At 53.6% G+C, this 20852-nt stretch overlaps 7 protein-coding genes across 7 annotated transcripts; 4 read left to right on the forward strand and 3 right to left on the reverse strand.

Moving 5' to 3' along the window:
* The first annotated feature begins 152 nt into the window (after positions 1–152).
* Positions 153–2050, forward strand: MYCFIDRAFT_210052 (glycosyltransferase family 57 protein). The gene has a single exon (XM_007923805.1). It carries the CDS (start codon positions 164–166, stop codon positions 1946–1948), a length of 1785 nt encoding a protein of 594 aa, XP_007921996.1. The 5' UTR covers positions 153–163; the 3' UTR covers positions 1949–2050.
* Positions 2051–2823: 773 nt separating this feature from the next.
* Positions 2824–4077, forward strand: MYCFIDRAFT_27255 (Ran GTPase-activating protein; the record flags this gene model as incomplete). Its single annotated transcript, XM_007921613.1, has 1 exon — positions 2824–4077. The coding sequence occupies one exon, from the start codon at positions 2824–2826 to the stop codon at positions 4075–4077; it is 1254 nt and encodes a 417-aa protein (XP_007919804.1).
* A 150-nt stretch (positions 4078–4227) lies between these two features.
* On the reverse strand, positions 4228–5484 carry MYCFIDRAFT_86302 (uncharacterized protein). Its single transcript, XM_007922482.1, has 2 exons — positions 4860–5484; positions 4228–4808 (listed from the first exon to the last, which is right to left on the reverse strand). The coding sequence occupies exons 1-2, from the start codon at positions 5368–5370 to the stop codon at positions 4285–4287; spliced, it is 1035 nt and encodes a 344-aa protein (XP_007920673.1). The 5' UTR covers positions 5371–5484; the 3' UTR covers positions 4228–4284.
* A 704-nt stretch (positions 5485–6188) lies between these two features.
* Positions 6189–7370, reverse strand: MYCFIDRAFT_28801 (uncharacterized protein; the record flags this gene model as incomplete). The annotated part of the gene is made up of 1 exon (XM_007921698.1): positions 6189–7370. One exon carries the CDS (start codon positions 7368–7370, stop codon positions 6189–6191), a length of 1182 nt encoding a protein of 393 aa, XP_007919889.1.
* A 588-nt stretch (positions 7371–7958) lies between these two features.
* MYCFIDRAFT_48928 (uncharacterized protein) lies at positions 7959–11111 on the forward strand. Its single transcript, XM_007921867.1, has 5 exons — positions 7959–8279; positions 8361–8520; positions 8597–8708; positions 8785–10111; positions 10190–11111. The coding sequence occupies exons 1-5, from the start codon at positions 8025–8027 to the stop codon at positions 10610–10612; spliced, it is 2277 nt and encodes a 758-aa protein (XP_007920058.1). The 5' UTR covers positions 7959–8024; the 3' UTR covers positions 10613–11111.
* Positions 10271–15792, forward strand: MYCFIDRAFT_201879 (uncharacterized protein). The gene is made up of 3 exons (XM_007923806.1): positions 10271–11071; positions 11471–15160; positions 15221–15792. The coding sequence occupies exons 1-3, from the start codon at positions 11047–11049 to the stop codon at positions 15322–15324; spliced, it is 3819 nt and encodes a 1272-aa protein (XP_007921997.1). The 5' UTR covers positions 10271–11046; the 3' UTR covers positions 15325–15792.
* A 740-nt stretch (positions 15793–16532) lies between these two features.
* On the reverse strand, positions 16533–18797 carry MYCFIDRAFT_160502 (ABC transporter, ABC-G family, WBC-type). The gene is made up of 3 exons (XM_007923807.1): positions 18595–18797; positions 18064–18544; positions 16533–18023 (listed from the first exon to the last, which is right to left on the reverse strand). The coding sequence occupies exons 1-3, from the start codon at positions 18780–18782 to the stop codon at positions 16800–16802; spliced, it is 1893 nt and encodes a 630-aa protein (XP_007921998.1). The 5' UTR covers positions 18783–18797; the 3' UTR covers positions 16533–16799.
* Between the last annotated feature and the right edge of the window lie 2055 nt (positions 18798–20852).

The following is a 20852-nucleotide window of genomic DNA, read 5'->3' on the forward strand; positions in this document are numbered from 1 at the left end:
GATCGGACTTTTCCGGCTTCTCTTCCAGGCTCGCCGCTCCAGCTGCAGCCACGAGTCAAGTGGAGTGGATCAACAACCACGACAGCTTGACAACCTGGAAGATTACCGGTCGTTCAAGATCGCACACGATGCCACGTTAGCCGACACTCATTCACATCTCGCAATGGCGCCTTCCCCTTCGCACCGTCCTCGCAAGAGACGAAAGGCAGACATTCTAGCATCAGCCAGCAGCTCCAATGGCACTGTTGTACAGGATGCTGTCACCAAACGTGAAGCACCTTCGTTTCCTTTGGTTGCCTTCTTCTGGCCGGCAAAAGGCACGCTCTCATCATGGATCACCATTCCGTGCATCTTGATGGTCATCGGCCTGTTCAGGTGGTGCACTGCAATTTGGCCCTATTCTGGGTTCCAGAAGCCTCCTATGCATGGTGATTTCGAAGCACAGCGACACTGGATGGAGTTGACGATTCATCTCCCCACGACACATTGGTACTTCCATGACCTGCAGTGGTGGGGACTCGACTACCCTCCTTTGACAGCATATCACTCTTGGCTCCTGGGCACAATTGGCTCTTACATCAACCCATCGTGGTTCGCCCTTTACCTTTCGCATGGCCTGGACGAGCCGGACCTGAAAGTCTTTATGCGAGCGACGGTCTATATTTCCGAACACCTGGTCTATATACCGGCTGTGATCATATGTGTCCGCCACCTTGCGCGGCTACATAATATGAACACGTGGGAAGCATCAATAGCATTGACTGCAATCCTCATGCAGCCGGCCACTATGCTGATCGACCACGGCCATTTCCAGTATAATACAGTCATGCAAGGTCTATTTGTTGCCTCTCTCTCCAACATGCTCGCCGGTCGAGCAATGTGGGCTTGTCTCTTCTTTGTCGGTGCGCTGGGTTTCAAGCAGATGGCCTTGTTCTGGGCACCTGCAGTAGCTGCATACCTTGCGGGCAGCTGTCTCTTACCCAAAGTTGATCCAATCCGCTTCCTCGGAATTGCGACAGCAACAATTGGCTCACTCGCACTTTTGTTCCTGCCTTTACTATTGGGAACTTTCTTTGACACCTATCGTCAAGTCCCTCTACCATCCGATATATCCTTGCCGCCTCTTTTGAACGCAATACCGTTTTCCCTCAGCGAAAAGGCTTGGTACTATCCATATCTGCTTCAGCTCACGCAGTCCATCCATCGGATCTTCCCATTCTCGCGTGGATTATTTGAGGACAAAGTGGCCAACATCTGGTGCGCAGTCCACGCATCCGGCCTGCATAAATTGCATCAGTACGACCAAGGTCTTCTCAGCAAGGCAGCGCTTGCAGTGACTCTGGCATCAATCATCCCACCATGCTTGATAATCTTTCTTCGACCGCGCAAAGAGCTACTTCCTCTAGCGTTTGCCACGACGTCATGGGGATTCTTCTTATGTTCATATCAGGTGCACGAGAAGAATGTGCTCTTGCCTCTTCTTCCAATGACTCTCTTACTCGCGACCGAGGATGGTATGAAGCCTAAGATTCGTGCCTGGGTTGGGTACGCTAATCTTTTGGCAAGCTGGACGCTGTTCCCGCTCTTGGCCAAGGACGAACTGAAGATTCCTTACGTGGTCCTGACATCGCTCTGGGCTTACCTGATGGGACTGCCTCCTTTCAGCATTGGTGCATATACAACGCCGGCGAGTGAAGGTGGAGTCAATATTGTGACCAAGCTGATCCACGTTGGGACGTTCGCTGCCGCTCTAGCATGGCATGGTCTGGAGCTGTTTGTACAGCCGCCCGCTGGCAAGCCTGATTTATGGGTGGTTGCAAATGTTGTATTGGGCTGCGCAGGCTTTGGTATATGCTATCTGTGGTGTCTCTGGAATCTGACGATCGACAGTGCGCTTTTCAATTTCGGCGGTCGAAAGCAGGTTCGCGAGGAGAAGAAGACCCAGTGAGGATTTTGGACAGAGATGACTCGGGTTGTCGTGACCTGAGGCGAGAGTGTCTCTGTTCATATGTACGAATAGTGTACAATAGTATACATCTAGCAAGTCCCGTGTCTGGTGGGCCTCCATCGGTGTTCGATCTTGAATGTAATGCTCCTTCTCGAACGCCGTAGATGTGCATTTCCCAAATGATGTCTTGTTTGCGCATCTCCCTATGCAATGTTGAACCCGTAACTTGACATACAACTTCTGTATCTCGATACCAGATCTTTGCAGTGCTCTTGCGGATCGCTTGCGGTGGAGAAAAGCATGCATTCGTCGCGGGCCGACTTCTCGTCTTTGCAGACGCAGCAGGGCTGGAAAGTGTCAGTAGACAGAAATCAAGTGATGGAAGGGAGAAGTCTACCTTCACTTTAGCAGCAGTTTCGCCTTTGGGCTTGAGATCGGTTGCGGCATTGTTTGGCTGTAGTGGGCTGGCTGTAGTAGAGTTAGCAAATCCTGCTCATATCTGCTCAATTTATTGCTGTACCTGTGCCAGATGCCATCGCCTGACTCGACATGATTGCAATGAGATGGAGTTATCGTAATTGTCTCAAAGCCATCGAGTCTGCAAGCAGAAGTTCGTCGCACGTCACCTTAGCCACAGTTTGTCAGCGAAGAGATGAGGCTCTTCGGTTCGGCGCGAGAACTCTTGCATGCAGGGTCTTGCATGTGGTCCGCGCAGTGAATGTTGCCCAGCCAGTAATTGGTTTACTATACGTTTCTCGACCGCGACCTTTTCGTGCCCCGCTTCAGGCTCAACGTCCAACAGAGAAAGCAATACACACGAACACCCGCCTTTGAACAACCTTTGTAAATTGAGAAAACTCGACCTCTCTGCGACTATGGCGAAAGTTTTTTCAATTCGTGGACAGGCTCTGAAGCTCGACACGGCTGCTGACCTGGAGAAGCATGTCGGTCCCCTCAAAGACAACGCAGATGTAGAAGAGGTGCATATCGAGGGAAACACGATCGGTGTTGAAGCTTCTGAGGCACTCGCGAAAATCCTCGAGACCAAGCAGAATCTGCGATTTGCCAATCTTGCAGACATCTTTACCGGTCGTCTGCTCTCCGAAATTCCTCAAGCCCTTGACGCCCTGCTCAAGGCCCTACTCAAGTGCCCGAAGCTACACACGATCAATCTGAACGATAACGCTTTCGGTCTGAACACTGTCGAACCACTCAGACCATTTCTCAGCCAGCACACACCCCTCCAGCATCTCTACCTCAACAACAATGGTCTCGGTCCAGCGGCTGGCACTCTGGTGGCCGAAGCTCTCACACAACTAGCAGAGAACAAGATTGCTGCTCGAAAAGAAGGAAAGGATGTGCCAGATCTTGAAACTGTCATCTGTGGCCGCAACCGGCTCGAAACAGGCAGTATGCCAGCTTGGGTCAAGGCTTACACTGCAAACAACAAGGTCAAAACTGTGAAGATGGTGCAGAACGGTATTCGACAAGAGGGCATTGCACAACTCATTCAGCACGGCCTGTCAAACTGCGCAGAACTCGACACTCTCGATCTACAAGACAACACTTTCACCGCCCTGGCAGCTAAGACGCTGTCCACGATTGTGCCCTCTTGGACTCAAATCCGCGATCTTGGAGTTGGTGACTGTCTTCTCTCAGCACGTGGAGGTCGTATGCTTGGCGAAGCACTGGCAAAGGCAGGGAACAAGAAACTCGAGGTCCTGCGCTTACAATACAACGAAATCGACTCGAAGGGCCTCAAAGCCCTATCCGAGGCAGCTCAAGGCTCGGCGCTACCACGTCTCCGAAGGGTCGAGCTGAATGGCAACAAGTTTGCTGAGGAAGATCCCTCGATCGAGAAGCTTAGAGAAGTTCTTGAGACTAGAAAGGAGCAGAAGGCTGAGGAGTATGCCGGTGTAGACGAGGATGACGAGGACAATTGGGGCATTGACGAGTTGGATGAGCTTGATGATGACGATGAAGAAGAGGAAGAAGAAGATGAGGTTGAAGATGAGGAAGAGAAGGTGATCAAGGATGCTGACACAGCGGAGGATGAACCGGTGGCTGCCAAGAAGGACAAGGATGTGGACGAGCTTGCGAATGCACTGGAGAAGACAGAAATCAAGTGAGCGGCTGCTTCAGTAGCGCGATTATTTGGACGAGAAATGCAGGCGACCCGGACTTTTTTGGAGAATACCCCCAACACGCGCGATGACGTTGAAGAAGAAGCTGAGCATCCAAGTCACGAGCATAGATAGAGGAATAAATCATACCCAACACTTAGGAATTCCTGGTCTAGATTTCTATGGCCTCTCGGAAGGACTAGAATCATGCGTCTACCTCCCAAATCTGAACTCGGCCTTTGCATATCTGTACAAAGCCCGCAAGAAAATCTGATACCCGACTCCACCAACATTATCCTGCGCGTAGAAAATCTCGGTCAATCGGACCTGCCAAGGCGGGTAGCCTTCTAAGACGACTCTTTCTCCAAACACAATCAATAAATCTGGTTCGCCCATAACTGATTCGCTGATCTCGGCATCGAGGAGCTCTTGTGAGATGTCTGAGGGTTGGAGTTTCCCGCTTTGAGACATCTCGGCCAGAGTTTTCGTAAGATCGACGATTGTCTGCCGGCCGTCTGTGGCGTCTATGAGTAGGATGTTGAGGTGTGGTGGAGCAGAGTCAGAATTTGAGGATGTGCCATGAGTCTTGGGCTCTGGAGAGTTGGGAGGGCTGTAGGATGACATATTGGGCGATCGAAGGGAGATGGTTGGTTTGTGAGGGTTTGTAGTGCCGTAGTATGATGTGAGTGTGCGAGTTAAACGGCGGTGGAGATGAGGAAGGGAGGATTTGAGGATGCCTGGTACTGGTCAGTATGCGATTTAAATCTTCTGAGGGGAGATAGACTTGCCCGTCTTCTCATATATTGATAGCATTGGAATACCCGCGCTTGCACTCCATGCAGCCAGCTCACAGGCATCGTTGAACACAGTCTCCAATGCATCTTTCTTGCCTCCTTCAGGCGGCAGATCCAGTATCACGCTCAAATGCTGAGGCACACGACTCAACGGCCTCACATCCTTCTTGATGATCTCTGGTGTGCGGTGGTGATAGTAGAGCACTGCACAAACGCGATCGTATATCGCATGGTATATCTGCCTTATTCTCACGTAGACTGAAAAGATGACGTGGACAATGTTGAAGAGTAGGAGGTGTAGGAGTTGTCGCATCGCAGGGCGAACCCGTTGGCGGTGGTGAAAACGCGGTCCATCGTTGGATGGCGCTCGGGTTTTCTTTGGCGATTGATTTGGTTGTTTTGGCAGGTAAGGCTTCAAAAGCTTTTCGCGGTCACTCGGCGATAGAGGTTGGCCATGCTGGTTCGTATTGGTGTGGAATGCTTGCGCTTGTCGAAGTCCGACCATCTTTTCGCTTGGACCTTTCTACTTTGTTTCGCGTCTTGATTCAGATATCGCGAGGCAACGAGGGACTGAGGTGTCTTGTAGAGATTTCCGTCGGAGGTGTGCCCAGTTCTCACCAACGAGCGAGCATGTTTTGAAGAGCTGAGGCAGGGCACATGTAATGTTTCGCTTTCCAAGAAAGATGATGTCGGTCGGCGTGGCTGCAGATCCGCGCCACAAATGCCACGCGCTTGCCTGCTTGACTTGCCATACGAACTTCTAAATCGAGCATGTCTTGGCTACATACACAAAGGACAACTCATCAGTGAGCGCCTACACTCAGAGCACGAACGCTAAGCGCGATCTGTAACTCAGTCTGGAATGACTACAGAGGAGATCGCTCCTACTCGATGTTGCGATTCGAATGTTCAGACGGGATTTATTGCTGCCGAACCTCCATCACTCGTCTCGAAGGCACGCAGTCCCGAACATGACTCACAGAAGCTCAATACCAACCAATGTTTATCAAGCAGATCAGTCGCAGGAAAATTGTTCGTTGCGAGATTTCCTGCAGATCCTAGTTGCTTTCCATGACAAGGATAAATCCATATCGCTTCATTGGTCATTTGCTCTCCCATATCTGGGCGAGCGATCTTAATGAAGCATCCGGAGTGGAGCCTTGGGCCTCCAGGCGTCTATGTTGGTAATACCATGCAGGATGCCGTTCTGTGAAGAGTATCCCTTTCGATCGTCGACCGCACATGCTCGAGCTTAGCCATGAGCCTCATCAGGTCGAGCCCATAATGCACCTTGCGGAGTCTTTTCAGCCCAGTCTCTCGGGACTAGTAGTCTAATACCGACTTGATCGTGTCATAAATGCGTGTGACATCCGGTATGTTGAACCTCTCGTAACCAAGACCAGGATGAGTAGACCAGCCCGCGACTCTCTGCACCGGCGCTTCCAGCCTCAAAAAGCACTTGTCCTGTATCGTAGCGGCGACCTCTGCGCCGACTCCAGCATTCACCATACTCTCATGGACGACAATGGCGCGACCGGTCTTGTTGACTGACTTGCTGACTGCTTCGCGATCCCAAGGATAGACGGTTCGAAGATCAATCAGCTCAATCGAGCATTTCAAATCCTTCTCCGCGGCCGTGATTGCGGATTGGCAGGTATATAGAGGTGTTCCATAAGATATGATGGTAACATCCTTCCCCTCCTTAAGTATTTCTGCCTTGCTCAGAGGCAGAGTATATGCTTCTGATGGCACATGTTCAACGGCGGCACGATACAGTATCTTCGGCTCCATGAATATGACTGGATCCGGACTCTCGATGGAGGCGAGTAATAATCCTTTTGCTTGCACCGGACTTCTGGGTATCACAACCCTCATACCTGGTACATGAGTGAACAGACTTTCTGGACTTTGAGAGTGGTACAATGCGCCATGTCCAACACCACCAGCTGGCATTCTGATCACCATGCCCCCGCAATCCATTCCGGCATTGCTCCCAGCTCGATATCGTATTTTCGCGGCCTCGTTAACAATCTGGTCGAATGCTGGGAAAACATAGTCGGCGAACTGAATCTCGGCAATGGGTCGCATGCCCTCAACAGCAGCTCCAATGGCAAAGCCCACGATTCCTTGCTCTGAAAGAGGAGTATTGAAGACACGAGCTTCACCAAATTCAGACGCTAAATTCATGGAGCAGCGGAATACTCCACCGAAAGCGACATCTTCTCCAAAAAGGAGCACACGATCGTCAGAACGTAAAGCATGAGCCATTGCAGCGTTGATGGCCGAGAAAAGATTGATGCGTGATGTTGTGCCATTTTTGGCTTCTTGTGAAAGTTCAGGGTTTGCGAGTGCTGCCTTCGAAGTATGGCTCAGTAGAGGTGTTGTTCCATAATCGGTTGGTATGTTCAGCCGTGCATTTGCCGGATGTGAAGCGTACGTCCTTCTGCTGCTGGACTGTACTGAGCGCGCAATGCGAGCAGCTGTGCTACTCAAAGGTCGGGCCATGGCTGGTCGATCCCTCGCCGATGGCTGTCGAACAATGAACGAGCATTTGCACCAGGTCAGAAGGGAGGTGTTTTTCAACCGGTTAGAATCGGCTTACCGGCTCCGCATTCTTTCACGTAGATCCAACGCGGAGCCCCGTGACAACCTTGCTTTCGAAGTGCACCAACTTCTCTACAGTGCTTTCTCTATGCTGTTGCAGAATGGTGCATTGGAAGGGCAGCTATCGGCGTCTGAGACCAGCTGCTGGCAATTTGTCGTCTCTGGCACGCTTCGAACTCGAGCCAAAGCTTACCTCCTGATGTGCAGAAGTCCTTGCAGTAACCCTCAAAGCATTATCATGGAACAGAGCGGCCTCATCATGCATAGATACCTTCCGAGCCAGGAACTCTCAAACAGCACGCGGGCTTGAATTTAGTTGCGACGACAGATGCGAATCGAGGTCCAATCGTGGCATGTAGAGTTCGAATATGCCGGCAACAACGTAGACAATGTGAGAGAGAATCGGTCAGATGAGCGTGAGCATGGTGTGTGTATAATAACACAACGGCGCGCCAAGTAGTGCGGCTTTTGCATCTCGAGCAAATTGGACGCCTGGTCGTCGATGGAGCAGCAGAAGATCGAAGTCGACGTACAGACTCGATTGGGCAATCGCGCATGGACCTTTCTTGGCGAGAGAGGTCCTTGCCTTCCTGTCCTGTATCTGATGGCTCTAGAGCGACACTTTCTTTCCATCTCCGCCACAACACCCTCTCCTCCATCTCCCCTCACACGGCCCTGATACAAATCGGCCTCACACATTGTATTAGCGCATCTGCATACCGTTCTCACGCCGTGCGCAGCCCTCCTTTCGCTCCCCAGAACACCCGAAGCCGCATTCCAGAAAGTTTAGTACCACGAGTCCATATGGCAGTAAGTGCACAGCTCCATTCGCACACTTGTTCAGTACACGGATAGTGAGCAGAACACACGCTGACGCTAACATCGATACAGCAACCACCATCGCAGCCACGCGCCTACTCGCAAGCATACCTACCCAACGGCGCGCCGCAACCCAGTGGACCAGTCCCGGGAGCTCGTCCACTCGATCCAAACCAGGGTCGCGTGCAGCAAATTGGCCATGCGCGCGTACTCTGTATAGCAGACGTCAGAGGTGAGGCAGCACCAGCCTCTACACGCTCGAGCAGCGAGAGCAGACGTGACGGTATTGCTGACACGTGCACACCTAGGCAACCTTCGCCAACTGAATGATCTCGCGCGCAATGCGAAGGCCCACTACATTATCCACACTGGCGACTTCGGTTTCTACGACGACTCGTCTCTCGACCGTATCGCAGAGAAGTATGTATCGAGAGAGAGAGCTGCGGCCCTACGAATCATGTAAGCAAGTTGGACTGGCACTGACAAGCTTTACCAGGACTCTCAAGCATGTCGCCCAATACTCACCCCTTCTCTCCGAGCCTATCAAGGCAGACATTGCTCGTGCATCGCCACAGCAATCCGTGAAGGAGCGTTTCCAGCGCGAACAGCTTCCTCTCTCCGAGCTCCCGCAATTCCTCAACAACACCTACCGCCTCGACGTCCCCGTGTTCACAGTTTGGGGTGCATGCGAAGATGTGCAGGTGCTGGAAAAGCTGCGGTCGGGAGAATACAAGATTAACAACCTCAACGTGATCGACGAGTCACACTCGAGACTGCTTGATGTCGGTGGGGTCAAGCTGCGTCTCCTTGGTCTAGGAGGCGCCGTAGTCATGCACAAGCTATTCGACAATGGTGAAGGCCGGACGACCATTGCTGGAGGTCAGGGCACCATGTGGACTACGCTGCTGCAGATGGGCGAGCTCATCGACACTGCCAACCGAGTGTATGACCCCACCGAGACAAGAATACTGGTTACACACGCATCACCCGCTCGTGAAGGTCTGCTCAACCAGCTTTCCGTCACACTGAAAGCAGACTTCTCGATATCTGCCGGTCTTCACTTCCGATACGGCAGCTCATACAACGAGTTCTCCGTCAACCCGTCCCTGGACCATTACCGCGGGAAATTATCTGCATCGAAGGCTTCCTTCACTGATGTCTGGGAAACGGTTAAGCATGAGGTTGAACCAGCTGTACTCGAGAATGAGTCGCAAAATAAGCTTCTCCAGCTGGCCCTCGAGCTGGTTGGCAAGATGCCGAGTGTGGCCAGCGGCGGCAATCCCTTCGGCGGTGGTCCACCAGGTGGCGCCGTGGACGAGTCTGCCTTCAAGAACATGTGGAACTTCAACTTGGCAGATGCAGCATTTGGTTGGCTGCTACTGGACATCGACCAAGGTCGCATTGGCACCGAGATGCGCGCTCAGGGCTTTAACTTCTCGCATCGATCGGGCAAGCAACAGCGACCACAAGGTGGCGCTCCAGCACCAGTCAATGCTTCAATGGCTCCCACAGGTGGCAGCCTGCCAACTCCTGGCCAGCAGCCACCACCACTAGCTCAGCAGCAGACGCGCCTTCCACAACAAGGCCCTCCTCAGTCCCAACAGCAGACTCCACTACCACCACATCAGCGAGCTCACCAGCCGCTAGCGCCGCAGCCTACGCAATCGCCAGCTGCAGCACCAAAAGCAGTCACCCCACAGGCACCCACGAATGGAACTTCTGCTCCTGCCACGAATGTGCCGCACACGAACGGCACCGCTGCTGCTGAAACATCAAAGCCAGATACACCAGTGCAGCCGAAGCAGGCTAGCTCCCAGCAGCCAGTACAGCAGCAAGAGCCATCGAAGGGGATATTCATCCAAGCAAACCACGTTAGTACCGTTGAAGAAGTGAAGTCTCAGCTGTTCTTGCCAGAGGATGCAGAAAAGATTACAAGCATCGACAAAGCAGGTCAGGGACGATGGGTTGCTCACTTCGCCTCTCCAGAGATTATGCAAGAAGTGTTGAAGCGCAACCCAGCCAAGGAAGTGCAAGACAAGAACAAGGCATTGCGCATGGCCCCCTACCGACCACATCCCCGCGGCAACTTTGGCGGTGGCTGGGGCAGTAGCCGGGGAGGCCCGAGCCAGCGTGGAGGCGGCGAGGGCAGAGCCGGCTATCAGTCTGCAGGAGGCGCCACTACTGGCAGTGACAGTGAGTCTGGCCGTGGTGGCCGTGGTGGTCGCGGTCGTGGAGGTTTCCGCGGAGATCGTGGAGGCCGTGGCCGAGGCCGTGGCGGCGAGCGCGGCGGCAAGGCTGAAGGGGCAGCTGGCGGCGACTCTTAGATGGAACCGACCACGCCTGCTGATGATGGCTCCAAGCCCAGTCGTAGCGACAGCCCGATGTGCAAGACCAACGACTCGGTAAAGCCAGAAATCAATGGCTCCAAAGGAGCAACCAAGCAACATCGCCAACCCTATTGGAAGCGGTACAAATCGAACAAGAAGACAGCCGTTGGAGGCAGCAACAAGTGAAGCGGCGTGAACTTAGCTCGCAGACCGTCGCACGAGCCACCAAGCGGGCAACCTCTGTAAAGCTCTTGCTATTTCTGGAGAATGGGACGATGGCGCTGCCGGAACGCAGCATTGTTGTGCTTTGATATACCACCCAGCCTACTTGCATTTTACTAGCGGGCAAGCGAAGTTAGTTCTCTTTTGTAAAAGTAGTAGGTGCAACAGAGCGCGAATGGAAGGCAAGGCGGCGATGGAAAGGTAGAGCTATGGCACACGCGGCCATGCTGCGCAGTGTGTATGCCGGATCAAATCAAACTTGATACCCCCAAAATGCAGTATAGTGTTTCTGTATACCGCCCACGTGATGTCCCAGCCAGGATGTGGCGATGACGTTGTCGTTGTGGCAGGAGTGCCGTCGTTCGCGCGGCGACCGACCAGTTGTGCTGTCACGTCTGCTAGCAGTTGCTATCTTCGGTTTCTAATATCATCCTCAAGGATATTGACCTACGCCTGCATCACAAGATACGATCAGCCCTGTTTGCAACGAACTACACCATTGTATCGGGTCTTGAGCTATACCGTCGACGCATGTTAAGCAACGAGTGAGGCAGCACAGTGGAGTGCGGAGCGGGAGTGGCGACAGGAGAATGATACTCAGACGCGCAGCGGCATGGCTTTCGCTCGCTGCAGCTACTGCCAGCGCTCCAGCGAGCGGTCCTGACTGGACGGCAAAACATGAGAAAGGCCGATGCGCCCTGCGAGGCAATTGTGGCAAGCAGGGCTTCTTTGGCAGCGAGCTGCCATGTCCAGATAATGGTCTGGCAGAAGAGCCGGAAGAGAAGCTACGGGATAAGCTGGTGTCTCTATGCGGAGACGAATGGAAAGACACCAATGTGTGCTGTCGAGAGGAGCAGCTGGATACCTTGAAGAGCAACCTGGACAAGGCCAACAGCATACTGTCATCCTGTGGAGCTTGCAAGAAGAACTTTTATGATCTTTTCTGCACCTTCACCTGCTCTCCGGATCAATCAGTCTTTGTCAATGTCACAGACACCGCTGCGAAAGGAGACAAGTTCCTAGTCACCGAAGTGGACCAGCTAATCAGCGATAAGTATGGAGAGGGCTTTTACGACAGTTGCAAGGAGGTGAAATTCGGAGCTACTGGTGGCAAAGCGATGGACTTCATTGGAGGTGGCGCGAAGAACTACACCCAGATGTTGAAATACCAGGGCGACAAGAAGCCCTTCCTCGGAAGCCCATTTCAGATCAACTTTCCTCGACCAAGCGAAGGCTTTCCTGGAATGGACACTATCCTGGATACTCCCATACCTTGCAACACCACGGACGAGCAATACAGATGTGCATGCGTAGACTGCCCCGGATCGTGCCCAGAACTACCAGAAGTGACATCAACAGAAGAGTGTCACGTTGGTCTGATGCCTTGTCTAAGCTTCGCTGTCGTCCTTATCTATTCGGTGTTTGTGGTTCTGCTGGTCCTTGCCATCTCTGGTCACGTCGCTGCCGCAAAGCGAAGGAGAAGCAAGAACGAACAACTACAATTATTGCAAGATGATTCACCGAGTGACGATGAAGATGAAGGGGATATGGTGCACAGTGCTGGGATGCTGGACAGACCAACCAAGCAGTACGCCGTCAACACCTACTGCGACCGCATCTTCAGCCACCTCGGACGCGTCTGCGCACAGTTCCCGGCCATTACCATCTCGACATCTGTTGTTATTGTTGGACTACTATGCATTGGATGGGCAAGGTTTGATGTCGAGACCGATCCAGTCAAGCTATGGGTTGCTCCAGACTCGAACGCGGCGATCGAAAAGCAATTCTTCGATGATCACTTTGGCCCATTCTTCCGCGCCGAGCAGGCTTTCCTCGTCAACGACCAGCACCCTGAAGGAAATGGCCCAGTTCTAAGCTACAATACTCTCGCCTGGTGGTTCGACGTTGAACGACGGATTCGAGTCCAGAAGAGTCTGGGCAGTGGCTACACATTGAAAGATGTGTGCTATAATCCGACTGGCGATGCCTGTGTCGTGCAATCTATCTCCGGTTGGTTCGCGCAGTCTGCACTTGATCCTTCCACCTGGGACGAGCAGGTCAAGAAGTGCGCAGGCTCCCCTGGTGATCCCGAGTGTCTGCCAGAATTCAAGCTCCCGTTGTCATCTGAAAGAGTACTTGGAGGCTACAACCGCACGTCGGAGCCTGCTACGAATGCCTCTGCGCTCATCACTACCTGGGTCGTACAAAACTTCAATCCAGGTGATCCTAACCTTAAAAAGGCGGAGGAATGGGAAGAAAGCATGAAGCGTCTTCTCAAGGACCTTCAAGGCGAAGCAAGAGAGCGTGGGCTTCGGCTGAGCTTCAATACCGAAATCTCCCTTGAGCAAGAGTTGAACAAGAACACCAATACCGATGCCAAGATTGTCGTCATCAGCTACATCGTGATGTTCATCTACGCCTCGCTGGCGCTTGGAAGCACGACAGTCACGTTGGGCACCATTCTCCGGAATCCTCTCGGAGCTCTAGTCCAAAGCAAGTTCATGCTAGGCATTGTGGGCATCTTGATCGTTCTGTTGTCTGTAGCTGCATCCGTTGGACTGTTTGCGGCTGCTGGTGTGAAAGCAACATTGATCATTGCTGAAGTCATACCTTTCCTGGTATTGGCTGTCGGCGTTGACAATATCTTCCTCATTGTACATGAGTTCGAGAGAGTCAACATCAGTCATGCCGACGAGACCGTTGCTGACCGTGTTGCAAGAGCGCTGGGGCGGATGGGGCCCTCCATTCTGCTTTCAGCATCAACAGAGACGGTGGCGTTCGCGCTCGGCGCTGCAGTGGGCATGCCAGCCGTTCGCAACTTTGCTGCATATGCTGCAGGTGCAGTGTTCATCAACGCTGTGCTGCAGGTGACAATGTTCGTCTCGATACTGGCCTTGAACCAGCAGAGGGTTGAGGATGGGCGACTAGACTGCGTTCCTTGCCTGAAGGTTCAGCGCACGCGAGGCAACTATATGCCAAATGGGTATGGTGGTGCACCTTTCAGCGCCATCGACGAAGAAGGATCACTGGAAAGATTCATCAGAAAGCATTATGCTCCAACCATCCTCGGCAACAAGACCAGGGTTGCCATCATCACAGTGTTCCTTGGGCTGTTTGCTGCAGGAGTCGCACTCCTACCTGAAGTGCCCTTGGGCCTTGATCAACGCATTGCAATTCCTCAGGACAGCTATCTTATCGACTATTTCAACGACCTGGACGCTTACTTTGAGCAAGGTGTTCCAGTCTACTTTGTGGTCAAGGATCTGAATGTGACGGCACGGAGCCACCAGCAAGATCTCTGTGCGCGCTACACGACATGCAACACTTTCTCGCTTGCCAACATCCTCGAGCAAGAGCGCAAACGACCCGAGGTCTCCTACATCAACGATGCCACCGCTAGCTGGGTCGATGATTTCTTCCAATGGCTGAACCCAGACGCTGGTGAGTGTTGCATTGATGGCTCCAAAGCTTGCTTCGCAGACCGGGAGCCACCTTGGAACAACCAACTACGCGGCTTCCCCGAGGGCGAAGAGTTTGTTTCGTATGCCAAGCGATGGCTAGTTGCGCCTACTGGGGAAGAATGCCCTTATGCCGGCAAGGCTCCATACAGCGATGCAGTCGTCATTGACGAAAAGAAATTGAATGTGCCTGCCAGCCACTTCAGGACAGCGCACACGACGCTCAGAAGCCAGGACGACTTCATCAATGCCTACGCTTCTGCCAGAAGAATAGCGAAAGACATCAGTGATCGGAACCAGATAGATGTCTTCCCTTACAGTAAATTCTACATCTTCTTCGACCAGTACGCGTCGATTGTGCATTTGTCTACGGCCTTGGTCGGAGCTGCTCTGGCATTCATCCTGGTCATCTCCAGCTTACTCCTTGGCTCGATCCAAACAGCCATTGTCGTCACCATCACTGTCATCATGATCGTGGTCGACATTGTAGGGACCATGGCTATAGCTGGTGTGTCCTTGAATGCCGTCAGCCTGGTGAACATCATTATTTGCGTCGGCATTGGCGTGGAGTTCTGCGCCCACATTGCCCGCGCCTTCACCATTCCATCGGCTTCGATTCTAGAGCGCGCACAGAACAGGTTCCGTGGCAAGGACGCTCGCGCTTGGGCAGCACTGGTGAATGTAGGCGGTAGCGTCTTCAGTGGCATAACGATCACGAAACTCCTGGGCGTATTCGTGCTAGCATTCACGCGAAGCAAAATCTTTGAGATATACTATTTCAGGGTTTGGCTGGCACTCGTGCTCTGGGCAGCATTGCATGCCTTGGTGTTCTTGCCTGTGGCCCTGAGTTTGTTTGGTGGCAGAGGTGAGTTTCTGTCGGCCTCGAGCCTTGCAAAAGACGGCTTGCTAATTTCTCATCTTCTAGGCTACATCGACCCTGAAAGCGATGGTGGGCTGGAGCAAGATCTCGCTTCCAGACGGTACCGTGCTCTATTACCCGACGAGGAATATGATAGCGAAGACTATTAGTACGGGGACATGATTCGAGGCATTTCCCCAAAGAGAACAATCTACGATATAGAAGACATTGTTGCAAACATTATTGATGATGATGACGACCAGCAAAGCGTAACTCACGCATCATTAACAGAGAGTCGAGCCTTCGCATATGACGGTGGCGCTGCGAGTTCTTGCTAGGCATCCTGGCTTGGATGACATGAGCTCGCCGGTTCCTCGACGACAGAGCGCGCTGTATATTTAGCACAGTTTGGGATGGCGTGTCCTCCTTGTATCCATGTGTGGTTGCAACCGGGGTGGTCAAAGCGGGAAAATGACTTCTGATGCTGACAGGCGAGCCGCGAGAGGGGTTCATACTCGTCTCGTGGGCAAGAGCGAGGCGAGGCGAGGCGAAAATCGCTTGCAATCGACGCGTGAGATTTTGAAAATAATGCAGGCCTGACGAGCAGTGTTTCATCCACTGCCGCTCATGACAGCTCGAAGCGCTGGTGTCCGTGCCCCATTATTCTAATTAGGGAATTGCGAATGCGAAGTAGCTCCCTTGGTTCTGTTGCGGATGCTTGCACCAGCTGAACTGATGAATGCTGCCATGCAATGCTCCTCGTTCTGGGAAGCAGCATTTGTGTCCCACATCAACAACATCATCAGCTGGAGAGCAAACGGATGATCAACAACACGACACGACAAAAAGCATGTGTGTGTGGCGGCTACAGTAGCTGCATGCAGGTACATACATACAGCGCAGAGAGTTCTACCACCGTATGCACTCCTGATGACTAGACAACTACTGTACGGCATGAGTAGAGAACTATGATAATAATAACAGAACTATCAAAAGTCTGACTCCTGAATGAATAATGAAAAGAATACTGGATCGGCTTCGGCAAATAAATACAACGCCGCAGGAAAAGAGTGCGATGACAAACGGTCTCGGCTTGGCGGGTGGACTTGTGTGTGTGTGTGTGTGTGTGTGTGTGTGTGCTACGAAGCGGCATCAGCGTACAGCACGAGTGGCACCACGTATTACAATTACACAGCAGCAGCAGCAGCAGCAGTCGTCTGTCGTTTGTGGCTGGCAGAACACGAAGAGGACCCTGGTCGTACCGATGTTCAACGACTCGGCTGCGCTGCTGTGGCTCCTGTCGTGAGGTGTGAGGTACGATCAGAGCTGGTTGGGTTTCAGCGAAGAAGAGCATGAGAGTGGCACAGATTGCGTAGTTGGTGAATGATCAGGTGGCTGATATCTAGTGAAGGTGTGCAAAACAGCCTCTGTCGGGCTCCTTTTCCGGTTTCCTTTTACCAAACTCCCTGGTCATAGCCATGAAAAGGCATTTCGCGTACATGACTGTCAAGTAGTGGACTGGCGCACTGAGCCAATTAAGTCCTCGCCTGATGATTCCCACCTCGTAAAATCGCTTCTTCTCGAAACATGCTGCAACAAACAAGAAGACTCGGAGAAATATGTGCAAGGAAGTCGTAGAAGCCTCTTAGCTTCTTCTCAGATAGAGAGTGGCCCACCCGAGTATTCTGTAGCCGCAAATGATGCCGATCATGATGCCGACCCATTTTCCGGTCTCGCCCGTTTTGTAGCCATAGTTCTTGAGCACACCAGTGCCGGCAATGAGACACTGGTCTGCGAGCTCCGTCTCGTACATGCATGAGCATTGGCCCGCCGAGTTCTGGCCGCACGTGAAGTTTCGTTGGCCGAACTCATTGACCATCATACCCTGGAAGACGTAGGATTGGTAGTCAATGTAGTGGAAGACGTAGCGCCAAAATGGGTTGAGCGTCTGTGGTGGCACGAGGAATCCACCTGTGCACATCCAGAGGCCATTGGCAAACGCTGTTCCGGCGAGAGCAACGACGAAAATGGGGATGAGAGAGCTGATGAGCACGACCAAAGATTCGGCGGCAATGAGATCCAGGAAGAGCCACATGACCCAGGTGAAGAAGGCCTGCGCAGTCGGTCGGAAGTTAGACAACCAATAGGCGACGATCGAGAACAGCATGGCGATCAAGAACAGGTAAGGAATACCAGTCACGAAATTGGCCAAGAGAAAGGAACTGGGACCGTAGAGACCGTTGGCGCGCTCCTTGATGAACAGTGCACGATCCTCCAAGAAAGCCGGGATGTAAGCAACAGCCATGAACGACATGAAAGCGCCACCAAAGAAGATGGCGTTGATGAAGGACTGGATGTTGCCCTGATCTGGGTTCAGACGCAGCCAGACGGTACCCATCATGACTGCCAGACCCATGTACATGGCAATCCGAATGCCGTACGCGATGATATCGCGATACGACTTGATGAATGATCGATGGATCAAAGCCAATGGGATGGCGAGTGGGCCGGCGCTCTCCTCCTTGGTCTCTGCGTTGATATCGGTGTCCATGGAATTGCGAGCCATTTCATCAGTCAGCTCGGTTACAGTTGCTGTGGCGAGTCGAGATTTGTGCCAGGATGAGTGCACCATGTTAAGTTGCTGGTCAACCTCGCTTCGATCCCTCGCAAAGTCAGTGTTGACGAAATCGATGATAAACTCTGCCGGGTTCATGTAGAGCGGGATGGGAAAGCCGCAGGCATCAAAGTATGGCTGCACTTCAGATACCGGGCCGGAGTAGGCTGTGCCTCCTTGCGAGAGTAACAACAGCTTGTCGAACATTGCAAATGTCGAGGTTGAAGGCTGATGTATGGAGGCAATCACGATCAACTATGGGCAGTCAGCACATGGTGGCGGTCCGGGCATGCACGGGACTCACGTTGTGTTTCTTGGCGATGTCCTTGACGAAGGAAATGACTTCAAAAGAAGCAGCCGAGTCCAGACCCGAGGTGGGCTCATCCAAGAAGAGAAGTTTCGGGCTGGTGATGAGCTGGGCGGCAACAGAGACACGACGCTTCTGACCACCAGAAATACCCTTCCTAATCGGTGTTCCAATGAGGTTGTTGGCTTGTCCTTGCAAGCCAAAGGCAGTCAGCAGTGCTTCGATGCGTTGGATGCGCTCGAGCTTGCTGACGGTCTTTGGCAGCGACAGACGCGCCGCAAAGTTGAGGGTTTCTCTGACCGTGAGAGATCCGACCAGGGCATCTTCTTGCTCGACGTAGGCGGAAATTCGACGGAAGGTTTTCGGGTTTGCTGCTGAGCCGTTGATGTAGATTGCAGCCTTGACGTTGGCGGCCAGGGAGTGTGTGCGGTGAGCCAGGACGTTCATGAGGGTTGATTTACCCGAACCGCTGGTGGACTGTCAGTGAAGGATTCTTGGTGCAGGGGTTTCGGCACTTACGAAGGTCCCATCAGGGCGAGCAGCTCTCCGGCCTTGACGATGCCATTGATGTCGGACAGAATGGTCTTGGGCTGCTGCGACTGGCGGTCCTTGACGGTGACTGAGACTCCCTTCCAGCCAAAGCTGCGAATATTGGTGTTGGTGAGCTGGGCGTAGTCGCCGCCGATCATCTTTTCGATGTCGGACATTTTGGCGTAGCTGCTGCGATGTGGGATCGCAGAATGGTTGGCGTGGGCCAGATTGAAGTTGGAAGTGGGGAGTCGCGCGGCAAAGGCTCGTAGGACGGCGGGTGGACTTCACCTGTTGGGCCGATGAAGTAGCACGTCGGACGCGTGAGAGCGTTGGACGACGGTCACGCAGCGAAAGTCGGCGGTCAGGCACAGACAACGGTTAGGGTGATTTGTCGAGCAGCGAGTGTGATGAAGTCAAGAGTAGTGGAGCGGCAACGACGTCGTGCGTGCCAGGCCAAAGACGCTCCGGTGCGTGTCGAAGAGTGAGCGGGCGAGCGACAGACGGTGGACGGGACGGTGAGTTGATGAGCAGGCAGGAGAGAAGAGAGTGACCAGGGCGTGGGCCGTGGCGTTGGCGTTGGCGTAGGCGTAGGCGTAGGCGTGGGCAGCCGGCAGCGGGAGATGATAATATCGATGCACGGAAGGAGCTCACGGGCGTGGTGGACGGCGGGGCCAGAGGGTGGTTTTGAAGCAGGAAGGAGAGACACACTCACGCACACCGAAACAGCAGGAGGGCGAAGGAGGAATCGGCCGACGAGACGAGACGACACGACACGACGCGCCGTCTGCTGCACCCGATCCGACCCAAATGGTGCCGGCGCGGCCATGGCTGCACCTGCACCAACACCCGCCAGCGAGACGAGACCCGTCGTCAAGTCGCACAGCGCGGGTCGAGATCAGGCGTCGCGCATCGCATCGCATCGCATCGCATCTCACATGTGGGCGACAAGTCGACAAGCGCGCCGTCCCTCTCAACCCTGCCTGCCCACCGCAAGCTTCCCTTCCACGCCCGCGCATTAGCTCCGTTTCATGCTTTGGTTCCTGCCCACTAAGCCCGTCCAGGCGCAGGTCTTGGCAGGTACGACGGGGCTCGAGAACTCAATTCGGACGCCAGACGCCAGACGCCAGACGCCACTGCCTACTGACTTGGCAGAACAAGATGCGCGTCGTCGCCAGGAGGTGGAGCTGGCCAGCACTGCCGCCTCTCGAAACATTGCTCGTCTCTCCAGACCGCCCATGCTGGCCATACCATCGTCATCACACGCAATATGAGGCCATGCGCGTGTCCGGCCTGTCAATGACGCCAGCCAGCAATCCCACGGCAACACGCACATGCGTCTCCACCGCCGCCCGCCCGCCCGCCTGCTGAGCCAGCAGGGAGAGCAACGCCCGACGACCGAGTTCGAGTTGACACGCCGTCGTGACGCTGGCTCATTTGCACGCCACCCACCCACACTCGCTCCGCCGCCCATCCGATCCGACCGCTCTCGAAGGCCCTGTGCCGATCGCCCTGTTTCATCCATGGGAGATTACCTTGCCGACGCGCGAGAGAAGGACTAGTTCTAATCCGCGGCCCTCCTGGTGGCTCAGCCGCTATGTACAGTATAGTGTGCAGCGCCGATAGAGTTAGCCTCGCCTCGCATCTTGTTCGTGGGCCAAGCAAGCCTTTGCCCTTCACGCTGCCGTTCGGGCATTATTTCATGATGCATGCACGCACAGAGAGGCGACGCTTACGGCTTGCATGTGCCTGCATCAAATCCCATCATCATGCTTTTGCTGTTGCACTCCTGACACTTTAGTGCATAGCCGTTGCAGATCAGTAGCCATGACAAACGCTCCTCACGATTGGACCACATAGCGCCGGCCAGCGACGTGATTGAGAAGACGCAAGACCCCTTTCCCGCCTGGGAACAGACAGCTCCAGCCGTCTACAGGCTTTCTTGCCGCCTTTGGTTGCTTGCTACATTTGTGACATGTGCGAGGCCTGCCCTGCCCAGTCGCGATGCGGATGCGCAACCATCCATGCCAGTGCATGCGGTGCTGCACAGGGGAAGGAAAGGCATTGCATGACTAGTCTGCTGCCGCCGCCGACTGCCGGGATACCTTGGGAATAATGCGGCTAAGCTTTCGATTGATGTATTCGCGTTTCGTGGTTGCGGGAAAGAGTGTGGCGCTCATCGAGCATGCCGGCTGCGAATCACTCCAAGATTCCCCAGGCCGCGGCTCACGGTGCAGGGGAAGCGCGGG

Source organism: Pseudocercospora fijiensis (genome assembly GCF_000340215.1).
Source record: "Pseudocercospora fijiensis CIRAD86 unplaced genomic scaffold MYCFIscaffold_1, whole genome shotgun sequence".
In the NCBI taxonomy this organism is placed as follows: Eukaryota; Fungi; Ascomycota; class Dothideomycetes; order Mycosphaerellales; family Mycosphaerellaceae; genus Pseudocercospora; species Pseudocercospora fijiensis.